Source organism: Buteo buteo, chromosome 10 (assembly GCF_964188355.1).
Source record: "Buteo buteo chromosome 10, bButBut1.hap1.1, whole genome shotgun sequence".
Lineage (NCBI taxonomy): Eukaryota > Metazoa > Chordata > Aves > Accipitriformes > Accipitridae > Buteo > Buteo buteo.
Genome location: NC_134180.1, coordinates 4,796,852 through 4,820,354, shown reverse-complemented (window position 1 = coordinate 4,820,354; position 23,503 = coordinate 4,796,852). Strand labels below are relative to the sequence as shown.

Genomic DNA, 23,503 nt, shown 5'->3' with positions numbered 1-23,503 from the left:
TTAGAACAGCTCTGACTGCCACAAAGATTAAAACAAGTTTTTATTGGAAATGTTCACTGTACAACAGATAAACGGCTTCAGTACACTTTCAGGGAGGCTGTACACAGCGCTCACTGGAACAGGCCACTGAAATACAAAAAGCAGTGATGGGAGTATGAAAAATGAACAATTGTCTATAAATCACCAGCAGTTGATGCAGATCTCAAAGTGTCTAGAAGTACCATCTGCCCTTATTCCTGAAACCTAACCCAGTGTCCTAGCGCTAGTCTAGAAGTTGATCTAAGTTACTGGGCCAGCCGCTGGCCCGTGTAACTCTTCACAGCATTTGTCTTACATTCAGTTAAGAAATGTCATTGTTGCCTCTTAAATATTTAAGTGTTGGGATTCTCTCTCGCTCGCCCAACTCTTCCTCATAACATCTAAGTAAAAATGCCCATTTTACATACAGTGAAGATGATGGGTGTCGGCTCTACCTTCTGAAAGGCGTGCAAAGAGAGGACGCTAGCGATAGTCCTGGAAGGCACACGGTTGAGAACTGTTAGCTACTGAAGGTGGCTGGCAGAAACTCTGAGCCTCTCTGCAGCGCTAGAATTTTGTTTGCTAGAAATGACTGAATGTTGGCAGAATTCCCAGGGTTTTGTTTATATATGGCTTGACTTTGCATATTGAAGAATTCACTAACGCTGAACCCTGGGGAGCTGAGTTTGGATGTGGACGTTCTGCCTCTGAAACTGGCTGGCAGAAGCGTTCACGGCTGGTCAGCCAACGCCGAAGCCAGAGAGCTGCGATACCTGTGGTGGGGGAGCCCACTTCTGCTCTGCTCGGCCCACGCTACAGAAGAGGAAGCAGCGGCTGCAGCGCAGCTCTGGTTATTCCGCTGCCGAGGCTGGAGTGTGTCTGTCTGTCCTCTCTCGAGCGACCAGACAGATGAGTCTCTTTTTCACAGTAAGTAAAGCTGCTGCGTACCCCACCAGCATGTCAGGAACATGCCCCTGCACTGAGGTAAAGCAGAGTAGGCTTGTGAGGATTAAAATGCACTTTAAAGTCATCTGAGGACACTAATTCTCTAAAGCGCAAGCTCTTGTATGTTCCTGCTTTTAATCCCTCATTGCTGCTTCCATTAGAGTTGCCATCTGTCTTCAAAACCACTCCATTTTCTGCTGCCACTCTGTCATGCCCTCAGCTTATTATGCAGGACAGCTGCTTATTTTGGTAATTTCTGGAGCAAGCACCTGGAATGATTGAAGGGAAAGGGAGTATCTGGGGAGGGAAAGGAACAATCTTGGCTTTGAGGTTAAAAATAAAGCATCAGTGACATCTGTCACTCTCCTGGAACCCAGCAGCATGAGGTAAAGAGGGAAGGCCAGGCCACTAAAGCTTGCAATATGGGCTCTTGTTTCGGCATTAATTCCCAGCCAGAGAGGAAAAGACCCAAAACTTCCTTTCAACCCCAGATCACAGCACAGGCTGCTCTACCCCACCTCGCTTATCACGTGCTGGTTAGCTGCAGAGCAGCATTCCTGCTAGCCAGGTGGAACAAAGTCCAGAGCTGCAAACCCCCAAAGCTCAGGCCAAGCCCTTGTGCTGTGTTTACCTGCCGCAGCAGTGAGCTGAGTTCCTTCTGTCATCAACCATCTAACAATGTTACCTGGGATCTTCCCAGGGGCCTTTCCTGGAGGTTTTCCTGGTCTAGTTCCAGGAGAGCTGCTGCAGGCAGCTGCATCCTCTGCTCCTGCGGGAGTCGGGAACCTGGGTCTCCTGAAGCCCTGGGTGCAGGTGTGGGGAGTGTCTTTCTGTCCCTCATCTCTGGGCAGTTTTCCTTCGTGCAGCTAGAGCCATGGCTGAAGGTGTGGAGCCTCAAGGAGAGACAATCCTTAACGCTTATCTCTTCATTACAGGAGCCCCAGGGAAGGCAGCCCTCGTTCCCTGGCAGCTCCCTGTGACCTCGGCAGTTTTCTGGTCTTTCCCTTTGGACGCTCACAAAGGGGAGAAAAGCTGCAGCAATGGCTCAGGGAACAAAGGGTTAATGCCTAGCTGTCACATGCTCCCTAGGCTTAACTTCTGCATGCCCTGAAGCTCAAACATCCAGCCAAAGTGGAGCAGTTCCTGTCTTTCCAAACCTCTCCATCTGGCTTTCCTCTCTGTGAAGCTGAATAACTGCACAGCTTAGCCCAGCCCACAGCACTGCAGAGGGAGGCAGGATCACGACACAGATCTCAGCCCTGTCTCTGCTCCCTTGAGCTTTGCAGCTTTGTTCTCTAATGCATTTGTGAGAGTGCTCTAATGGCCTGTAGTGTGGGCTTCATCAAGCCTCTAGGAATTAGCACCACCTGCCCAAAGAAGGGAAAAGAGGCAACAAAACAACTCCAAGAGGCAGGTGCTAGTGACTGCGCAGACTCTGCTGCCTTGATGGGGTGGCTGGGGTGGATGCCCCCTCCCTGTCAGCTGGAGCTGTGGCTGAGCTCTCCCCATGTAAATGGAAAGCTTCCCACTCCTCCTTGCTCAACAGCTGGGCCATCAGGCTCTGCTAGCAGGTCTCAGCAATCGAAATGGCTTTGCAGTGAACAGGAGAGGGCATGACAGGGTTAACCCTGCAAGCACAGACATGCAATCAGTTGGAGCATCCTCTTACAGCAAGGGGATGAACAACCCTCCATGGCTCCCTTGGAGACTGCAGGAAGAGCCTGAGCCAGAAAAGCTGAGTAGCTCCCTGCAGGAGAGGAACAGGAGGGCTAGAGCTGGCCCAGGGCCTGCCCCAGAAGCTCCAGGCCAGAGGGCTGCAAGCCCACGCTGGAGGACAGCAGGTGCTGGGAGCTCTGTTCAGTCCTTGCCTCCTCTGCTCTCCCGAGGAGCCAGGGTGGTTTTACTCCCACTGCCGCAGCGGTGCGGTGTCAGCTCAAGGGCACAGTCCTGCAGGGGGTAGTTAAGACTGGCTGCCTCCGCAGCTGGGGCAAATGGGAATGTGCAATGAATTCCCTTTAAAAAAAAACATACAAAATTATTTGGCTAATAAATTAAAAAGTCACTTGGTCACTGCTGTGGGGAACTGCTGCTGTTCTTTCCTGGAGGGGGGGCTTGGGGGTGACCCTCCGCAGCCAGAAGCCAGTTCAGCCCAGGCGAGGGGATTATTGCTTGCGTGTTCCCAGCTGGAAGCGGGCTTCCTCAGAGATCCCATACTGCTCCAGGGGGTCCTGCAGCAAGAGCACAGGGAAGGCACCAGTGAGATGCAGACAAAGGGGGAGGCCAGCAGGACTGTCCCACAACCAGCCTGCACTCTGGGGCTGGGCTGGGCACTCATTCCATTCATATGCTGGATTTATCCCAGTCCAGCCCCTGGCTGCTGTTTCTGGCACAGAAAGTCAAGCAGCCCTCAGGGAGGACACGGCAGATAGATAACCAAGGTTCGTGGGCTGTATTCATTCCACACTGGCACAGGAATGCAGAGTTGAGCCGCAGCCACCTCAGTCACCTCGAGCAGGGACGCTCTGAGGAGCCTGGCAGGGTGTGAGCAGCATTGCAACCCACATATGCTCTCATTTGGCCAGGGCTGCCTGTGAACTCCTCCAGAGAACCGGTGGGAGCCCGGGCTAGCCCAGGCCAGACCTGTCCAGCTACAAACCTCAGGCCGCTCTGCCATTGGAAGAGTGCACGTACGAGGGTCAGAGCTAGCACAACAACGCAGGCTGCCCGGCAGAGGAAGACTCTCAGGTCTGGCTGTTGAGACCATAGCTTCAGAAACTGGCTTACTACGGGATCTCTTCCGCACACACGGCAGCAAACAGCCTTGTGCAGGACAGTCGGCAGCAACACCTGAGATCACCAGCCCCTGCTCCAGTCCAAACCCATTGGTCATCACCTGACAAGCTGACTTCAATGGACTCACCTTCCCTGTCATTTTCTGGATCTCATTCCGGTAGAAAATCAAGCTCCTCCTCATGAACTCATAGCTGTAAGACAGGAACAGACCATGCGGCAGGCTGAGCAGAAAAGGATGTGGAGAAGTTTCAGATGCTATTTAGAGCTGAAGGGAAGCTTGCATGGGAGGAGACGATGGCTTTCCTCCCTGGGTTCACCACAAGCTGATCCCAGAAAACAAACAGCACAGAGAGCACAACGCAGACCTCACGCTAGTGGCTTAGCCTACCTGGCTCGCTTGAGTGCCTCAATCCACTCCTGACACTGCTCTTCACTGTCACATTCGAAACAGTATTTCCTCTCTGGCTCCTCAATGAAACCTGCCAGGGATAAAGAAAAGGCTTAAGGGAGGTCCTGGCAGAGCTGCCTGTGCTCCACTGTCTCCCTCCTCAGCAACAGCCAGGCTCTGCCAGGCCACAGTTAGCATCTCTGTTCAACTAAGATGATCTGTGAACAAGCTGGTAACCCAGGCCTCCGTCCTGCTCCCCTACCCTGAGCCGCTCCTGGCTGGCCCGGAGCAGCTGCCTACAGCGTTTGTCAGCTTACAGCAGCCAAAGACTTCGGAAAGAGCAAGTTCTCAAAACTGAGAGCGACAGCTCGTAACTGAACCGGATCAACGTGGCCAGATTCGGGACTGAAACTCCCTGAGCCTCCTTGCAAAAAGTCACCAGAGATTTAGTAACCCAAGTGGAAAATGGCCCCAAGGAAGCGATTTTGATATATGCAGAGGGCAGCCATCTGAGGAGTTAAATTGCACTCAGTGAAGGCACTGACCTGTCTTTGCTCAAGGCTTTGGGAAATTTGGTACTGTGCACAGTGGAAAGCAAGTCCCCATGCAACTCCAGTTCTTTACCAAGACAGAATCAGGACATCTAATTAACTGCATTGTCCCTAGAGCTCTGATCTTTAGTACACATAGTCCACTGATATCTAGGCTGCTGCTGTGAAATAAGTGGGTCAGACTGCATCTAAACCCCTCTGGGCTGCCGTGCAGGGACACAACCTGACACCAACTGCCATTGGTTTTAACGCTTTTCTCAGGAATCTTCATTCACCAGAGCTCCCGACAGTCCTAAAGCCCCAGAAATTTGGAGCATGGTGCTTAGAGAGATCAGTATGTTCAGGCTGTTTGAGGGTCCTTTGCAGACACCGAGAACACCAGCTCTGCTGGCTAAAAGAGGAGACAAGCTCTGCACAGAAAAGCAGCTGTGCCCGACAACCAGGCCAAAAGATATGGGGATGGCCTTGGAGAAACATCCTGTTATTTTCGCCACATACCTCTCGCACAATGATTAGTTGTTGGATGAAAGGCTGCTTACAAAGGACGACACACCACGAGCCAGCTGGAGCCATGGCTATCAACACAAGGACAAACAGCGTGGTGGGAGGACTGGTGCTAGATTAGCCTGACAGATGGTTTATCTGAGGCTCACTTTTTTTTTGATAAAATGCAATAGCACAGAAGCAGCAATCTGTCAATACCAAACCCTCCTAGAGAGGGATTTGCACAAGCACTAAGCCGTGGTCCGTCTGTTGTTACTGCTTCTGTCCTCACATGCAGCTGTGCAAATCACACAGACTGTTTCAGCCAGCGATGAAATACCGCTGTCCTCAGAACGGGGCACGGCAATGCCAAAGGAGCAACTGGCAGCTGAGGAGGAGAAGGCTGAGGAGCCCTAACCCTACGGTTAGCAGAGAAACAAGAGTGAAAAGCAGGAACTAAGCAGCAGAACATTTCCTTTTACGTAGCACTACTTGCCCTAAGGGAAACGCAAAGGGAATGCGTACGCAGAACTCACTGATTGAGAAGACGTTCTCCTCCTCTTTGGTGATTCTGCAGTGTTCCAGCAGCAGAGCTCCAATGGGCTGGAAAAGACCCGGAGAGAGGGTTCAACCCACGTCATCCACCAGCACGACAGTGGTCTGAACCCACAGAGTTTGCCTAGTGCCTTTTAAGCAAGTTTCATAACCAGGTGCTACTTTTAAAGTAATGCAGTCTAATTGCATGAATGTTCCATGTTCTTTTAATGGACCTTTTTGCGTCTACTGGCGTGCTTCATTGTGCTAGTCTTACCCATAACACCTTGTGTACGTTAATTAGGTGTTAAACATTTCTGCTTGCTCAGTCTGGGCTTTAGCATTCGTTTCTGTGATGCAAAGACAGCAAAGAAGTTTACTTCCGTGCTCAGTAAATCAAACAAAGATTAAATATTTAACATGACACAAAGAACAACTCATGTTGTACTTTGCAAGGGCAGTCCTGAAGCTTTGCAAGAGGTTAAGAACAGTGTGTTGATGAACTAGAACAGCTCAGGATAAACAGACAAACAGTAGGTACTATTCGCTCGCTAGTACACACTGAGCAAGGACATGAGAACCAAAGGGTGATACAAGCCATAAACAAAAGCAAGCCACAAGCGAATTGTTTTGTCCAAGCCAAACAAAATGCAAGAGGCAAACGAGGCAGCAGAGAAAATACTGAAAAACCTGGTTTACTATGTATTTCTGGCACAACTGTTTTACATTAGCATCCTCCACCTACCTGCTCAACTATTTTGATCCATCCAAGAACATCATCTCCCCTCCCTCAGAACACACAAAAATGCTTACAAATAACCACCAGAAAAGAAGAGAGCAGAGCAGCACTGGGTGTCCTCAAGAGCCTCATCCTACACCAGCGCAGGAGCCACAGCTGAGACTACAGACACGTGCCAGAGCGACTGCTCGGCGTCTCGGCCCCACCCAGAGAACTGTGACTGCAGGTCTAGCGAAGCAGCGATAAGTGACTGCACTTTGGCAGAGAGAAAAGGGTACTTCTGAAAACAGGCGCTCAGCCATTATCAGGATAAAATATTTATGATGGACTAAGTCTAAACATGCCACTAAAAGCTTTCCAGTTCCTTTGTTTGTAGCACCAGCATGCACACAGCACCTTTCTTCACACTCATTATTAAGTTTGCTTATATATTAATTTTCCAACAAGAGGATCTTTAGCAATAGTTATCAAGGGATTCATTAACAATCACCAGATCTCAGCAGTGGCATAGCCAGAAACAGAACCCAAAGGTCCCATCCTTCGCTGCTTTTTTTCTAGAGCCAACCAGGGCTTCTGCATGCCCAAACTAACAATATTGACAGGGTATGGCCACAAAAGTTTCCCAGTAACAGTGAGCATTGTACACAAGTAAAATTCCTGGCATAAAAAAGAAGAAACAATGCTAATGCTTCTCTTGGATGAGCAAAATATAAGCTTCCCCTCTCAGTTTGGCACAATAAGGCACAGTCCTACAAACAAACATCACAGACTCCACCTTTTGCAGTTTTGGGGCAACTGTTATGTTTAAAAGATTCATTCCAAGCTCACAGGAGAAGCACCGGGGTGTGGTTAGATGGCAGTGCTGCTTCTCACCCCCACGAGTTTTCGCTGAGTTGATGGAAAAGGAAACGTGGGCGCTCTGTCCTGGCTCTGGCAGCCTGTTCCCGTACCATTTTACAAAGCCCACGCAATCAATTCACAGAAAAAGAAGAGAGAGGGAGGAAAACAAACAATGACAACAAAAAAAGCAGATTCCATACCTCTGCTTCATCTGTCCGGAAGTAGAAGAGAAAGTTGACAACGAGCTTCACGAGGCGTTTCTTTAACACTGCAAAGAAAAAGAGCATTGAGGTGGGCAGAAGGGCCAAGCCAGCCGGTACAGGGGGCAGGGGGAAGCCCCTTCCACCCCTGCCAGCACCCAGCGTGGCGCTGATTCAACCAAACCTACGGGGAAGCTCCGGTATGGTTTCGACTTTTGGTCCTAGAGGAGCTCGCAACCCTCAACCTGCTTGGGAAAGGCACCCTCTGCATCGACCCCGCCATGCTGTCCTCGGCTGAACTGCAGCCACAAGGTGACAGAATTCATTTTGCAGCTTCTCGACTGGCTTCTGGGCAGACAGAGCCCACAGCACCGTGTCACTGACACACAGACGACACAGCTGCCCAGCCAACAGGACCTCCGCCAACCCCAGGGAGTGCTCCAAATCCCGGGGGATTCCCTGCCTGGGGCTGTCAGCATCGATGTCACCTCTGAGGGACAAAGTCCCCCAGAATGCTGCCAAGTCCTTGAGGGGAGGAAAGACCCTGGACAAGGGAGCGAGTTCCTTTAACACTCGTACTCCAGTGCTGGTTTGCAAGGAAATTTGCTGGGAGATTTCAGGAAAGAGCCTCTTCCTCTGATCCCCTGGTCCCTCATGACCCCTACAGCAACACTGGCCCCAGCCCCCCCCCCGAACCAGATACCACCACTAGTGCTCACCAGTCCTACACACCAGTCCTCCCAGTCCTGCCTCCCAATACCCCTAGTCCTGCCCACCCAACACAGCCAGTCGTAATCCACCCCCCTACCCCCGCCCCGCCCAGTACTCCCAGTCCAGCCCTGGTCCTACCCACCCTTTCCCACTCCCGATTCTCCAGTACCACCAGTCCTGCCCCCCCCCCCCCCCCCCCCCAGGGCGCCCAGTTCTCCCAATCCCTCTCTCCAGTCCCCCTCTGAGCCCTATCCACCCAGCAATTCCAGTCCTGGCCCTCCACTCCCTCCCAGTCCTACCCTCCACCTCCACCAGCCCCAACCCCAGCCCCTCCTCACCGCTCCCCTTCTTGGGCACCCGCATCAAGATCTCGGCCGCCTTCTCGGCGGGCTGCCGGGCCAGGGACAGCAGCTCCCGCTCGTTGTACCGCATGGCGAGGCGTCCCCCCGCCACCGCCGCCCGCCCCTCAGCCCTCTACGGCCGCCCCATCCCGCCGCCCTGCGTCCCGGAACCGGAAGCGGCCGCACCGGAAGCTGCGCGCCGTGAGCGGGGAAGGGAGGGCAACGCGCATGCGCGGCGGGAGCGGGGTTGCGCGCACCGGTACGGCCCGGGGGGGGGCCCCGGTGGCTTTGTCGGGGGTTCTGGCTGTCCCTGAGGGGTGTGGGGGGGTGATCTTTGGTGAAGGGCGCTTGGGGAGTGTTTGGGGGGGGGGCTTTGGCTCTCGCTGAGGGGGTGGGGGTGTTTGGGGGGGGCTTTGGCCCTTGCTGAGGGGCTGGGAGGTGTTTGAGGGGGGTGTTGAACCTTGCTGAGGTGTTGGGGGGCGGCTTTGGCTCTCGCTGAGGGGCTGAGGGTGTTTGGGGGGGGGCTTTGGCCCTTGCTAGGGAGCGTTTGAGGGGGGGGTTGGCCCTTGCTGTGGGGCTGGGGATGTTTGGGGGGTGTTGACCCTTGCTGAGGTGTTGGGTGGCGCTTGGGTGGGGCTCTGAGCCTTGGTGAGGGGCTAGGGGCTGTTTGGGGGGGGGTTGACCCTTGCTGAAGTGTTGGGGAATGCTTGGGGGGGGGCTTTGGGCCTTGGTGAGGGGATGGGGGCTGTTTGGGATGGGCTCTGACCCTTCCTGGGGAGCGTTTGGGGGGGGTGTGTGGCCCTTGCTGAGGGGCTGGGGGTGTTTGGGGGGCGTGTTGACCCTTGCTGAGGTGTTAGGGGGCGCTTGGGAGGGGCTTTGAGGCTTGGTGAGGGGCTGGGGGGTGTTTGGGGGGGCTCTAACTCTTGCTGGGGAGCATTTGAGGGTGGCTTTGGGCCTGGCTGGGGGTGTTTGGGGGGGGTTGACCCTGGCTGATGGGCTGGGGCTGTTTGAGGCGGGGGACGTATTGATCCTCGCTGTAGGGCTGGGAGGTGTTTGGAGGGGAGCTTTGACCCTTGCTGAGTGGTTGGAGGGAATTATGGGGGACTTTGACCCTTGCTCAGGGGCATTTGAGGGGGGCTTTTACTTCTGCTGAGGGCCTGGGGGTCTCTGTGGCCTTCCTGCAAAGGTCTGACCCTTGTTGGGGGATTTCTCTTCGTGTGTGTGGAGGTGTGTGGGGGCTCTGGCCCTTGCTGAGGGAAGGGGTGACTCTGGGACCACTCTTCGGGGTTGGGGACAATGTGCAGAGGCCCTGACCTTGCCGGGGGAGCTTGTGGCGGGGGGCTCTGACCCTCGCAGAGGGTTTGGGGCTGTGTGGGGGTGGCTCTGGGTCCTTGGGGGGGTGTTGGGGTGGTTGGGCAGCACCACACCTTGGTGGTGGAGAGGGGCTTCGGCCCACGGTAGGTTCAGGGGCTGTTGGCTATCAAGGTGGAGGGTGGGAGGCTCCTGTTTTGGGGGGGAGCAGGGGGGAGTTACTAGTGGGGCTGCTGAGCCTTGTTGGGGCCCCACTGAGCTTGGGGAGGAATACGTCTGCGTGGAAGTGTCTGAGGAAGTGGGAAGGGCTCTGGGGGCTTGTTATTTTGGATCATTTTACTTCCACTCAACTTACTGAGTCAGTGGTACAAGACCTGTTCCATTTGAAATTGTGTCATGTGGTGAGAGTCCAGGGCACAGTTTGTTGTGTTCCTCTCATGTCCTTAGTGATGGGTCTAAATACTGGTGTGAACTCCAGGTTAGGGAAAGCGTTAGTTATTGCTCACATTGCTTTTTCTTATTTTTCCAGACTCTCTCTTTATCCGTAAGTAGCTGAAGCACAGAAGTCCCCATCATGGATTTTCAGCATCGTCCTGGAGGTAAAACTGGAAGCGGAGGCGTAGCCTCTGCCTCAGAAAGTAACCGAGACCGCAGGGAGAGGCTCCGGCAGTTGGCTTTGGAAACCATCGACATCAACAAGGTGAGCCTTGGCCTCTGCCTGCACAGGAAAGAAAAGACACAGGGTTCCTGTCCTGCAGACTGTTGTGGGGATAAGTTTAGAGCTTTGCCCGAGCGAAATGGCTTGGAGGGCGAGAGATTTAGTGGAGAGTTGTGGATTGGAATGAAATATTTCTCCTGGTGATGTGGGAGTTGAATGAGAAACATCCGTGATGGGGCTGACTAGAGAGGTGCCAGCAGTTGCGTATTCGAGTAGCTGTTACTACGTTATTTTCAGACTTCTCAGGACTGGCTGGTATTTTGCTGTTTCTTGCCTGCAGTTGGGTATGCTGTCATCAGTTAACAAAGTTGCTATTGTTTCTCTCTGTTTTCATAGTCCTAAAGCAGTGTTATGCTACTAATTTAAATCTACAAACTCAGTTCTTCCAGTGCAGCAAAAGTTCAGCAGTATTTTGATTATTCTGTTGTTTTGCCATGTATTGTGCTTGTAACTTTTTAATAATTCTCTTCTTAGGACCCTTATTTTATGAAAAATCACTTGGGCTCTTATGAATGCAAGCTTTGCCTAACGCTGCACAACAATGAGGTGAGTTGAACAGCTGTCTGTCTTGATCTCGGCAGCAGGTATTTTAGAATAATAGTAGCTTCAAGTGCGAGAACCTGGGATGTGCCTGATGACTGACTGCTGAAGAGATGATGGGTGGGTAGCGGCTTGCATGTGTTAAGCCTGACAGTTTATGACAGTTCAGGAGCTGAGAGCAATCTGCAGTTTTTGAGTAAGATTCCTCTCTGCTAAGGATTAAAATATCCTTGTCAACGTGTGGTATAGTCTCTCCTCTGTGACAAGTATCTTTCAGTTTAGGAACAGTCCTGTCTTCATTTAACTTTCTTCTACCTTGTTTTTTATTACAGGGAAGTTACTTAGCCCATACCCAGGGGAAGAAGCATCAGACCAATTTGTAAGTCATTCTCTGCTCTAGCTTTATTCTCTATTACCTAAGCACCTTCAAATTATCACTTTAAAAGATCACTAAAAAGCATCTATAAATATTGAGCTCCATTATACAGTAGCACACTGTGCTTGAATGTTCTTTGACTGTGTTTTGTTTCCTAGTGAGCAGCCTGGCACTAGCCAGGAGGTACGGACCAGATCGGCTCCAAAAAATGGTGCTGACAAGCTCCATTTCAAGCTCAAGTTCAAAGCCAGTTGTGGGATTTCTAAAGGGAGGGGGAGAAAGAGTTGTAAAGGCAAACTGTTTTGAGTCCAGTTATAAGGATCTGGTTTTGTGAATACAGGTTGGGAGAAGTTTGTAAGTTTTATTTTAAGAAATCCAGTTTGCTTTGGTTTAGATGACTAGCTTGTGGTTTTTTTTCTTTTTTATTTCAAGAAGTAAGTCTTCTCAAATCCATCTGTGGAGAGGGGCACCAAGGTCATCTCAGGGGTGGATAAGATATTTGAGATGACAGCCTTTAGTCAGGGGAAGGCAGGGATACAATTGGCCTGTCGTGGTGCATAGAAGAGAAATAGCAGGTTTTCCTGGCGTGCTTTCTGTGAAGCACTGAATATTCCGTGGTAAGGGATTCAAACTGCTCCTAGTGTATCCTTTAGAAACAAGTGCAGCTAACCTTTTAAATTTGGCACGTTTCAAATTAATCCAGGGCCCGTCGAGCTGCCAAGGAAGCTAAGGAAGCCCCTGCCCAGCCTGCACCAGAAAAAGTCAAAGTGGAAGTGAAGAAATTTGTGAAAATCGGACGACCAGGTTATAAAGGTATGTCAGGGATGTCTGTCATAGGAGACACCTAATGCCTGCTGGAGCTTGCCTGAAGTGCAGAGCTGTGGATGTGAATTATTAATTAGTCTTTTTAGCAGATCTGTCCATGAATAAGATATGGGCTTATCTCCTGATGTCCTTTATTGTTTAAATTACCCATGGAACATCACTTTATTGCTGACAGAGAACCATTTTAATAATAGATTGGTATGTCTCAGTCTTTCAGCTCTTAGTAGTCGTGCAGGAGATGATGACATTGTTTCAGCCTCTCTTCTCCTTTTATTGTGTTGTACCATCTTTCACTAATGCTCATAAATCACTCATTGCATGTACAGCTCAAGTTTTTTCTCTGAACTACTCATTGTTTTGTTTTGGCCTTCAGTACAAAACTTGGCTTCTTTATCTCCCAGCTTTGTTCTGCAGTGCACAGTGTCTTTGCCCCACAGCTGCTGAATTTCGGTAGAGATCCTTAGTAGTTTCAGTTAAAGACAATGTGGTGTTTTGTTTGATAAATGGGAGAAAAATCTTGTAGTACTTTGTTGTTGGAAGCTTTGTGTGTTTCCTAGAGCAGATAGCAGGGTTAGAGCAACATTATATGTGATATACTGAGCTTTCTTACTTTCTTTACAGTGACCAAACAGAGAGATCCAGAAACAGGCCAGCAGAGCCTTCTCTTCCAGGTAAGGGCACTGTTACAATTCTTGGTGTCCAGTTTTATCCAAGTAAAAGTGCTGCTAAATGAGAAGTTCTTTGCAGGATTCATGAAATACAAAGAAAAAAAAAAGGCCTTACCTTCCTAGCCCTCCGCTGCTGACTGTGTCAAGCAAATCCATGATCGTAGTTGTCAAGCTGTTTCCTTTGGTGGGACTAAGTTTCTGTTTGGAACTGATCTCTTGATATGCTTCATAGTTGAGGGCTTGTTTTGTGTGAAGGGGGAGTGAAAAGGGAACATTCTCCTTAATGCTGCAATGACACCCCAACAGATTGATTATCCGGAGATTGCAGAAAGTATCATGCCTCGTCATCGGTTCATGTCAGCCTATGAGCAGAGGATTGAGCCCCCTGATAGACGCTGGCAATACCTTTTGATGGCAGCGGAGCCCTATGAAACCATAGCTTTCAAGGTAAGATTTGGGATTAACTGAATATTGGGAAAGTTCCTTTCCCACGTTTTCCAAGACATTAATTCCCAGTGAACATTATTATAGACTTCTGTTCTAGCCTTCAGGGGGTTAATGGAGTGGAAAGGGGGGTCAAGAAGACATGACTGGAAGTCATTAAACCCTGCTGAGAATTAGTGGAGGACTCTGGCATGAAAACTAGGCTGTGTGCTGAGCTCTGGGGAGCCATTGAATTCTCAGTGTCTGGCACAGAAAGGAGCCTTCTGGGCTTTGCTCCTCAGCCTTTGTGCAGATGTTAGGAGAGGGTTTTTTGCCAGCACACTTGTCCTTGACCGATAGGGAAGTAACTTAATTCTTTCCTGCCCCCATCTCTATATCTAATAACATCCGAGACTAGTGCATCTTACAAAGGCCTGGAATAACTGCGCTTATCTTGCAGGCTTTGGTGCTAAAAAAGGCCATTGAGCTAATCTGGTGGTGCTAATAATAGCTCCTTATTCTTTTTCGTTGCAGGTGCCAAGCAGAGAAATTGACAAAGCAGAAGGGAAGTTCTGGACCCACTGGAACAGGGAAACCAAACAGGTAGCTGGAGCACTGCAACATCTTTCCTGAGGGTTAAAGGGGGAGCAGGAGGGCTTTGCAGCTTGGGGGGAAGGCAATGCAGGAAGAGCGCACAGCAGTCGTATCTGTGCTGGCTTTGCTGCTAAAATCTTCATTCCTTCAATGCAAGTGTTCAGTTACTCCTCCTGACAGAAGGATCTTCCTGTGTGTGTGATCTTTGTGAAAATTCAGCCTGGGAGGTAGAATCCTTGGTTGCCGTCAGCAGCAGCAGGACAGTGCATAAATGCGCAACACCGTGTCCTCTCTCTGTGGCTCCTTGCTGTGTGTTTTCTGCACACAGCTGTCTGTGGTGAGCCCGCAGCAGGGATGTACTCACTGGGTATCGTATGTGAGAGCAAGGGACGAATGTATAGTGGGGGATGCCGACTCTGTCACAGATAGCTTAGCGCTTACAACAAGTTTCAGAGGAGTTAAAGCACTGGATGACACTGGTGCAAGTCATGAATGCCGCCAGGGTAGAAAGGCAGCCATGATCTGTGAAGGTAACAGGAGAGATCTGAGCCGTGTTCCTGGAGGCAGAGAGCAGCTGTGTTGTGTGATGGCACAAAGTTGTCCTGAGGATTAATTGTTCCCTTCTCTTTGCTTTTCTCCCCTCCCCAGTTCTTCCTTCAATTCCACTTCAAGATGGAGAAGCCCCCAGCTCCCCCAAACCTCCCTCCAGGGCCCCCAACTGTGAAGCGGCCTCCTCCACCTCCACTGATGAACGGCTTGCCCCCAAGGCCACCTCTGCCGGACTCCATGCCGCCGCCTCCTCCAGGAGGCATGACTCTGCCTCCTATGCCTCCCTCTGGACCAGTGCCACCACCTCCAGTGCCACCTCAGTTGCCACCAGCACCCGGTGTACCCCCCCCTGCTCCTCTGCCACCCATGATGAGGCCACCTCTCCCCACGGAGGGGCCGGGCACTATCCCCCCACCGCCTCCCTCCAACTGAAGCCCCTCCTGGACTCAGTCCCGCTGGACTCCTCTAGCTTGTATCTTTTTTATATGCAGATCACAACTGATTCAGAGAAATATTTCTGTTTTGTATGCCTGTGAATTTGACTAAATCCTGTAGGTGCATTAAAAGGTTTTCCATTTTCCTTTCTCTATGTTCTTCCTGTGTTTTGGTTAAAAATGTTGCCATGTGTTCACTTTCTTTAGCCCTTAGATATATAAAACATTCCCAGTCTGGTTACATTTTGGAAATTCTCCAAAGAGGAGGCAAAGGATTGGAAATCTTTAGGCACCTCAGCTCCTTCTAACTGAATAGCTACATCAACCTAACTCAGCTGTGTTGGCTTAACGTATTACCCCCTTTAGACTGCTTGCTGTGTATCCCATAAATCACCAGCCAGTTAATCAGTTGCTATTCAACTGAAGTCCTTTATCAAGCTGTTCATTCAGTGATGGGGTGACTTGTCGTAGACACATAGAAAGGATTCTGTTACTGCATCACCAGTAATCACAGCGGCAGGCAGAATGGAGGGCAAGCAGAATTTTCTAAATCCAGTTTTCTTTTGTCTTCCTGCTGAATTACGGTTGCAATCGGGAGAGTATCACTCCTGCTGCATTGGGAAACCTCCTTTCTCCTCCTGGTGCCAGAGCACTGTACCGTAGCTCAGGTGTTGCCAGCTAAAAGCTGGAAACGTCTCTACTGAGGAAATCAGTTTGGACTGCTTCTCAGGAGTCCTTGAAAAGTGCCAGACAAGATTTCATTGACAATTTAAGAAAGAGTCATCCTTCCCCAGTACGCAGCTGCCTAGCTCCTACCAGCTGCTTACTAGACTGTTTATGCCAAATGGGTTCACAAACAAAGCGTTAGTGCTCTCATCTGATGGTGGCAGGGGTTTCTGGGAATGTTTAGTCAAAAGAAGTCACCAAAGCTGCAGTGATACAAAATCTTAGGTTATTATTATAATTCATTAAATGTTGTCGGTACCATTGTGAAGCACCTGCTGTCATGTATGATTTTTATTGTATATATCCTCCCACTAGAAGACTAGTTTTGGCAAGCTTTTAGTTCTCTGTGGTTTTATTTATACTAAATGTTTCCTTCAAACAATCATTTGGTTCCCATTAAAAAGCAGAGGTTCTAAGATTTCTCCTCTTTGTCCTTTCCAGGATTCATTTCACTGAACTGGGGCGTCTCAGCGCAGGATACCAGGGTGCTCGGTGGGTAAAGGCATCGCTGGGGGCCGGGCTGCCCGACCTGGGCTTGCTCTTGGCCAGTGCCCGGCTCGTTTCACGGACCACGGGGGAGTCTGTGGTTGCCACAGCCCCGCAGCTGTGTGCCCCTTTGATGGAGGAATCAAAGTCTTCTCTTTTGCTGGCCTGACAAGGGTCCCACCCAGAGTGTGTCCAACCTTTGCTGGCTTTCCCGCTACGCTAGAAGCACTTTGCCTCAAGCTGAGCTGGCTCGATGCCTGAATCAGCTTGTGTGGGTCTCCCCTTTGCCAGGAGCGTGTTCTTTGTCATAGCTCCCATAGAAGAGAGGTCTGCCTTCACCAGCCCTTTGCTGTGGTGCCCTTTGTCCCTCTCCGGTTTGGGTGCGCAGTCCGTTATATGACGTGCTGTAGCCATATCCTGAGCTCTGAACTGCAAAGTCTTGGAAACTCAGAGAAGAGTCTGAATGTCCATTGGAACTTTTTGCGGGTACCTTTCCCCCTGCCCTCTGTGCCAAAAAGAGGAGATACCTTGGGTTGGGGGGAGGTTTCTCTGGGGTGGATTAGGTAGGTGGCATTGGTGATTCCAAGTGTTAACAGTGAGTATTGGCATCTCATAGAGGGAGAAGTCCTTATAATACATGTATTGTGAGACTTTCAAAGTCAGCTCTTAAGTGTTCAAGTCATCAGGCTGCTGCTGCACCTGTGAGATTCTCCTTCACAGGTTGAAGCAGTGTGGGGCTCGGGAGATGTGTTAAGAGCCCCTGCAACGTGGCCTCCAAACTGTGGGGTGTGGGGTGCCAGCCGAGGGGGGAGGCTTTCCATACATTTACTTAGTTTCTGCCCATTATCTGTCTCTATCCCCCTCCTCCTAGTCTGGCTAATTCTTCCCTCCTGGTGTTTCACTGCTGATGGGAATAATATGTGCCAGTCCCCATGAAGATCCAAGTCTAGATGTCCATCCTCCTTTAGAAAACATCTGAAGTCAAGGACGTGCATCCCGACGAGTAAAAGAAACAGCTTTAATTTTTTTTATGCTTCCAATACTAGATGCAAACCCAAAAATAGAACAAAAAAGTTTCTTTGAAACATCCCTCCCTCCTCTCTAGCATGACAGCCTTTGAATTTCTCAAGGGAGGTGTGTTGTGCATTGTCAACTCAAGGCCATCGGTTTTTAAAAGGGAGACGCCGTCCTCCCCTTCCGCCCAAGTGTTTTGAGGTGCGTGTGAGCAGCTCGAATGACTGCGTTGGGAGTAGCTGAAGTGAGAACATGAAGGCTGCTCTTCAGGTGCTTTTGCTATGGCTGGTGCTGTTGCTCCCCTCTGCAGCACTTCCAAGAAAGGGGAGCACAGGGGAAAGGATTTCCCCAATTAACCGGCTGGAGCTGAGCCTGCCAGAGGAGCTGGGACTTGAAGCAGAGGAGAGAGAGAGAGAAAATGCAAGTTTACGGGAAAGAGTGAGACCCAGCTCGGCGGCAAGATCAAGGATGACTGCTGCTACTCGCCTCTTTTCTAAGCCTCACCCAGGAGCAAAATGCCTCCAGGGGACGGCTGAGGATGGGGGCATCGGCTGGTCCGGCTCCAGCCTGCACCCGTGGCCACTCGGGGGGCTGGAAGGGCCCGTGTGCAGGGTGAAAATGGACCAGGACGGGCTGACCCCGAGGCACCTGGAAGTTGTGGGTGTTCTCACCCGCTATGAAAGCAGCTTCATCAAGCTGTTGAGACAACGCACCAGCTGGGATGAAAGCTATCTTGAGACCTTCGGGCTCTGCCCGGCCGGGGAGGCAGGTGCTGCTCTCCATCCCCTGAAGCGCATCCACGCGCACGTGGTGGAGCCGGGGCAGGACCGCTTCCTCGTGCTGCATCTGGAGGAAGGTTGGTGTGAAATCCCTGCGCCGAGGCTGAGCCCAGCGGGGCGAACACAGGGCTCGGGGAGGCTGATGCTGTTTGCTTGCCCTAAATCAGAGATTTAAACACAGAATTAAACTCGGGGGGTTGGGTTCCTTGTAAAATTAGCAAAGCGATGTAGTAATATGTGTTTCTGGGTACATTTTGAAGAAGTTTTAGTAGTGATGATGGCTTGTGTGCAACTGGGTGCCTTGTCCCTGCCTGTGACTAATGCACAGGTGCCGCAGTCTTGGTAGCTTCTGCTCTGCTTTCGAGATTATGAGCGTTTCTCACTTTGTGCCTTAACGACGTGGGTGGGGATCCCATCCCAACTCTGTCTGACTGGGAAAAGAGAGGAGAGGGTTGGATGAGCGGACCTGGCTGGTCCTGCTGTGGCATAAACCTGGCTGCTCGCCAATCTCTCATGCTTGGTGTTGCCGAGGAGCAACCCTGGGAAGGTCCTGGGCTTGCTTGTGTAGCTTCAGCCTTAGGCGAAAACCAGTGACGCATGTTCCCCTGTCCTGTCTCGGTGGTAAATGCTGTGCTTGAGGGAGAGCACAACCCTCAGTTTTAATCCAGCCTCTTGTGTAGCAAGAGGGTCATGGTTGTTTCTCTCCTTGAAATCTCTTCCTCCTCGCCTGGATTTTGAATTTTCAGCTGAACTTGCCAGTGCCAGGCAGCTGGGGAAGCGACTCTTCCCCAGGCAGTGCTGCTGGCTGCAGTGCGATGGCCACAATGTCCCCGAGCTACTGGAGGAGCTGCTACGGGAGAAGAGATTTCCAGGGGGATCTGCCCGTGAAAATTTGCCAGAGCCACTCGGGGAGCGAGGCAGCCCCCTGCTCACTGGGGCTGCAGAGTTTGCCCCACTGGCCACCTCCCTGAAACTGGGGATTTGCCATGTCCCTCCACCCTGTCGGCTCCTGTCCCGGACGTTCTGGCCACCGTGTGGGACCGGTGCTCGGCCCCGAAGCTCCTTTCTCACCCATCACCCCCCCAGGACCCCTGTGGCTGCTGGAAGGGCGATTCACCCCCTCTGTCTTCTCCTTTCCAGTGAAGTGGGAAGCCCAGGCGAAGCTGCGGTTCAAGCTGGTTTTCCAGGCAGAGGTGGGCCGGTCGCTGGGAGAGCTGCGGTTCGCCTTGCTGCTCTTCTACCTGGGCAGCCGAGAGGGGCTGGGCACCGGGCGTCGAGAGGAGCTGCTGGCCACCGGCATGGGGCTGGCGAGGGAGCAGGTGGGTGGCCACGGCTTGGGGGTCGGTCCTGGGTGTGGGTAGGGGTGGTGGGAGGGGGGTGTCTCGGCTCTGCTGGCCCAGCACTGTTACCATCCCCTCCCAGTCCCTGTGCCATCCCTCCCAGTCCCTGTGCCATCCCCTCCCAGTCCCTGTGCCATTCCCTCCCAGTCCCTTTGCCATTCCCTCCCAGTCCCTTTGCCATCCCTCCCAGTCCCTGTGCCATCCTCTCCCAGTCGCTTTGCCATCCCTCCCAGTCCCTGTGCCGTCCCCTCCCAGTCCCTTTGCCATCCCCTCCCAGTCCCTGTGCCGTCCTCTCCCAGTCCCTTTGCCATCCCCTCCCAGTCCCTGTGCCATCCTCTCCCAGTCGCTTTGCCATCCCTCCCAGTCCCTTTGCCATCCCTCCCAGTCCCTTTGCCATCCCCTCCCAGTCCCTTTGCCATCCCTCCCAGTCCCTGTGCCGTCCCTCCCAGTCCCTGTGCCGTCCTCTCCCAGTCCCTGTGCCGTCCTCTCCCAGTCCCTGTGCCGTCCTCTCCCAGTCCCTGTGCCATCCTCTCCCAGTCGCTTTGCCATCCCTCCCAGTCCCTGTGCCATCCTCTCCCAGTCCCTGTGCCATCCTCTCCCAGTCCCTGTGCCGTCCTCTCCCAGTCCCTGTGCCGTCCTCTCCCAGTCCCTTTGCCATTCCCTCCCAGTCCCTTTGCCATCCCTCCCAGTCCCTGTGCCATCCCCTCCCAGTCCCTGTGCCATCCCCTCCCAGTCCCTGTGCCATCCTCTCCCAGTCCCTTTGCCATCCCTCCCAGTCCCTTTGCCATCCCCTCCCAGTCCCTGTGCCATCCTCTCCCAGTCCCTTTGCCATCCTCTCCCAGTCCCTTTGCCATCCTCTCCCAGTCCCTTTGCCATTCCCTCCCAGTCCCTGTGCCATCCCCTCCCAGTCCCTGTGCCATCCCCTCCCAGTCCCTGTGCCATCCTCTCCCAGTCCCTTTGCCATCCTCTCCCAGTCCCTTTGCCATCCTCTCCCAGTCCCTTTGCCATTCCCTCCCAGTCCCTGTGCCATCCCCTCCCAGTCCCTCCCAGTCCCTTTGCCACCCCCCCAGTATCTCTGCCCTGTCGCACCCTCCCGCCGGCCCCAGCCGTGCCTGAAGATGGTGCTGTTACCCCGTCCCCAGCTCCCGGCAGGGACAGAGGGACGGCCGGGGGCACCCAGCCCCTTCTGGGGGTCCTGGCTCCCCACCTACCCCCGGGTTCTCCGGCCTGACCGGGGGCAGCAGCCGTGGCACCGCTGCCGGGCTCAACGGGTCTGGGACCGGGCTCACCCGGGACTCTCTGCCCACCCGGGGGTCCCTGGGTCTCCCTGCATCCCACAGCATCCCCAGAGCAGCGCTGGGGCTGGGTGGCAGACTGGTGGGCCGCCGGGGGACTGGGTGACCCAGAGCCAGCGGGGACCGCAGCTGGGGGGCTCCTTTGAGTGCCCCCCTCCCGCCGTGACGCCTCACCCACGTCCTCGGCCCTTCTGTGTCTTTTGCCTCCGTGCAGAGCCTCTGCCTCGCCAGGGACACCCAGTACCTGGTCCTGGGAGCTGCCGTGGCATCTGTCGCCCGCAGCAGCGAGCAGCTCAGCTTCGAGGCTTCCCTGGCCATCAGGCGTGGTGGAGAAGGAGGTAGGGATGCGGGAAGGCTGTGGCGGCGAGGGACGGCGGTGTCCGTGCCCTCTGTGTCCTGACTTGGGTGTTTGGGATCCTCTCAAGCCTGTCTGTAACGAGGGGCTGTGAGGATGTGTGGGAGACCCCGGACCACCGTCCTCACGGCTCTTCTCCCCACCAGGTACCCCCCTGTCCTCCACGGAGACCCAGCAGCTCCTTTTTGGCTCCGATGATAAGTGCTTCACCAGGATGACTCCCGTCCTGCTCCTGCTGGCCAAGTCACGGCAGGAGGAAGAGGTGGCTTTGGCTCCGTTTTCCTACCTCTCTGCCGAGGGGGTGGTGGACGTGGCTCCGTACCCACAGCTCAGGTCCGTGGCCCTCGCTGCAACCATGGAAAAACACAGGGGCTGGGAGTCAGGGGAGGAGAGGGGCAGCCCCAGTCCTTCTGCTGCGGGACTGGGGTGGGAGGATGTGGGGCAGGGCCTGGTGGGACCCCTGGGGTACAAGGGGACCCCGTGACCCTCCCTCTTTTCTCCTTGCAGCCCACCCCAGGCCGGGACCGAGGACCTGCCGTCCCCCACCGCCCCAAGCCAAGCCAACGCTTCATCGTTGGCACCCGGTGGCAGCAGTCAGTTCCTGAGCATCCTGACCCGATTCATCCGCCAGGTCCTGAGCCCCTCCAGCGAGCCACCCACCCAGCCCAGCTCCCGCCACTGGCTGGACTTCCAAGTGATGGAGACCCTTCCTCACCAGCTGCTCAACCTGTCGGAGGAGGCGGCCCTGGAGCGTCTGGTGCAGTCGGAGGAGCCCTCGGTGCTGCTTTTCCCCCAGGACGGTGGAGCCGTGCTGGAGCAGCACTTGGGGGACTGGCAGCCCGAGGGAACTGTGCTGCAGCTGCTGATGGGCAAGCTGCAGACGGTCATCCAGGAGCTGAAGGACATCTCGGCTTTCCAAGCCAACATGGGGCTTTTCCAGCATCTCCTGAGCTTTTGCTACTACCCGCTGGGGCCGGGTGAGGGTCAAGCCGGCGAGCGGCCGGCCGGCTCCGGGAAGCTGCACACGCTGCTGCTGCTGAAGGCGTTGCAGACGGTGCGGGCGCATTGGCAGGAGCGGAGGAAGGTGCTGCGGCAGAACCGCAGCGCGCGGCACCAGGCCCACTGCCGCCTGCAGGAGCTGACCATCGACCTGCACGACCGCAAGTTCATCGTCATGCCCACCGTCTACGCGGCCAACAACTGCGAGGGTCCCTGCAAGCTGCCCCTCTCCACCCGCGTCCCCAGCTACTACTCGCACACGGTGCTGCTGCTGGGCATGCAGGAGCGGGGCTCGCCCCTCCAGCGGGCTCCCTGCTGCGTCCCCGTCCGCTACTCCGACCAGCTCATCATCAGCCTCTCCACGGAGGGGCTGGAGGTCCGCAAGTTCCCCAACATGGTGGCAGAGGAGTGCGGCTGTCGGTAGAGGCGCCTGCCCGTCTCCCTGCTCGCCCTCGTCCTGTTCCCCCCCACCCAGGTTTGCCCTCGCAGCTCCGGAGCTGGTGCTTCTCGCTGAGACGGGAGCTCCCCGCATGTCCTTTCCCCACGGTTTGGCTCACTAGCGTTGCTCTGGTTCTGGGTTTGTCTGTAGCCGTGCTGGTCCCTGGGGGCTGCTCTGCAGCCCGGCGTTACCCTGCGCCGGCTGCTGATGCCGGGGATGCCCGAGATGCCCACGGAAGGGCAAGGCTTGGTGGATCCAGCCAGGACCACACTTATTTATCCCTTGCCTTCTGTTCCTGTAGTGGCTGGGCAGGTCAGTTGTTGCTTCCTCCAAGCTCCCCCCACTCGCAGCATCCTCTGGCCGCTTCCCAGCCCACAGCCCATCACTAAGCCCCCGCCGGCCACGCGGCTCCACCTGCGAAGGCAGAACAAGAGGCAAATCCCCTCGCAGGGACCAGCCTTTATCTGGGGACCTGTCCCCATGTGAGCCAGGGGCCATGGCGAGCCGCTGGCAGTGGCTTGGGGCTCCCTGCTGGGTCATGGCTGCGTCACCCCGCGCTGACCCCACTCCTGGGATGCTGCCAGAGCTGGGGGGTGAGGGGAGGGAGGGAGGGAGGGCTGAGATTGGGGAGCGATCCCGTTACACCTCCTGGGCTGCTCACACCATTAATAGGAGCGGGTGCAAACGGCTGCCAAAGCACCTGCTCTGCGTCCCCGACAGTATCAGCATGGAGAGCCCGGCTGTCCCCAGATTGTCTTCCCAGCTAAGCCCAACCCTCAGTGAGACCCGCCGGGGCTGCCGCAGGGTCCAAATCCCCGGAAAGCAGCTCCTGGGCTCGTCCTGGCTGCAGCCTCACCGGTGCTGGGACCAGCTCTTGGGCTTTGCAGCGTTGCCACGGGGCTGGCGGGGGCATGGCCAGAGGCTGGCACACACTGGCCCCATCCCACAGCTTACGTGGGAACCCAGGTTAGCCCTGAGCCCTGTACATCAGGGATGGGGCGGGGCACAAAACCCACACAAACATAACCAGGGACAAGCTCTTTTGGCTTTTTTTTTTTAAAACATTCCATTTAATACCTTATTAAAAAT

At 53.8% G+C, this 23,503-nt stretch overlaps 3 protein-coding genes across 6 annotated transcripts; 2 read left to right on the top strand and 1 right to left on the bottom strand.

The window, feature by feature from the left end:
• Positions 1-23: 23 nt before the first annotated feature.
• Positions 24-8,714, bottom strand: PLEKHJ1 (pleckstrin homology domain containing J1). 2 transcript variants are annotated; one of them, XM_075038154.1, is made up of 6 exons: positions 8,541-8,714; positions 7,492-7,559; positions 5,715-5,781; positions 4,145-4,235; positions 3,884-3,977; positions 24-3,191 (listed from the first exon to the last, which is right to left on the bottom strand). In XM_075038154.1, exons 1-6 carry the CDS (start codon positions 8,632-8,634, stop codon positions 3,126-3,128), a joined length of 480 nt encoding a protein of 159 aa, XP_074894255.1. In that variant the 5' UTR covers positions 8,635-8,714; the 3' UTR covers positions 24-3,125. The 2 variants fall into 2 exon arrangements, with proteins under 2 accessions (XP_074894255.1, XP_074894256.1); XM_075038155.1 differs by having other exon boundaries at positions 3,884-3,947.
• Positions 8,715-8,730: 16 nt separating this feature from the next.
• SF3A2 (splicing factor 3a subunit 2) lies at positions 8,731-15,132 on the top strand. Of its 3 annotated transcripts, none has more exons than XM_075038146.1 (9): positions 8,731-8,802; positions 10,384-10,554; positions 11,047-11,118; positions 11,445-11,491; positions 12,192-12,301; positions 12,935-12,984; positions 13,288-13,428; positions 13,939-14,007; positions 14,647-15,132. In XM_075038146.1, the coding sequence occupies exons 2-9, from the start codon at positions 10,429-10,431 to the stop codon at positions 14,977-14,979; spliced, it is 948 nt and encodes a 315-aa protein (XP_074894247.1). In that variant the 5' UTR covers positions 8,731-8,802; positions 10,384-10,428; the 3' UTR covers positions 14,980-15,132. The 3 variants fall into 3 exon arrangements, with proteins under 3 accessions (XP_074894247.1, XP_074894249.1, XP_074894248.1); XM_075038148.1 differs by having other exon boundaries at positions 8,786-8,860; XM_075038147.1 differs by lacking the exon at positions 8,731-8,802 and adding an exon at positions 9,545-9,770.
• Positions 15,041-22,498, top strand: AMH (anti-Mullerian hormone). Its single transcript, XM_075038144.1, is given in 7 exon segments — positions 15,041-15,098; positions 16,149-18,063; positions 18,733-19,010; positions 19,012-19,305; positions 20,836-20,959; positions 21,123-21,309; positions 21,484-22,498. Coding segments are annotated over 6 exon segments (2,403 nt in total). The 5' UTR covers positions 15,041-15,098; positions 16,149-17,459; the 3' UTR covers positions 22,400-22,498.
• The last annotated feature ends 1,005 nt before the right edge of the window (positions 22,499-23,503 follow it).

Coding starts and splice junctions, on each gene's coding strand:
- PLEKHJ1 (XM_075038154.1), bottom strand. CDS start 8,634: ATGCGGTACAACGAGCGGGAGCTGCTGTCCCTGGCCCGGCAGCCCGCC. Junction 4,236..5,714: donor GGAGAACGTCTTCTCAATCA/GTGAGTTCTGCG, acceptor TATCCCTGGCAG/GTTTCATTGAGGAGCCAGAG. Junction 3,192..3,883: donor TCCAGAAAATGACAGGGAAG/GTGAGTCCATTG, acceptor CTCTTGCTGCAG/GACCCCCTGGAGCAGTATGG.
- SF3A2 (XM_075038146.1), top strand. CDS start 10,429: ATGGATTTTCAGCATCGTCCTGGAGGTAAAACTGGAAGCGGAGGCGTA. Junction 11,119..11,444: donor TAACGCTGCACAACAATGAG/GTGAGTTGAACA, acceptor TTTTTATTACAG/GGAAGTTACTTAGCCCATAC. Junction 11,492..12,191: donor AAGAAGCATCAGACCAATTT/GTAAGTCATTCT, acceptor AAATTAATCCAG/GGCCCGTCGAGCTGCCAAGG.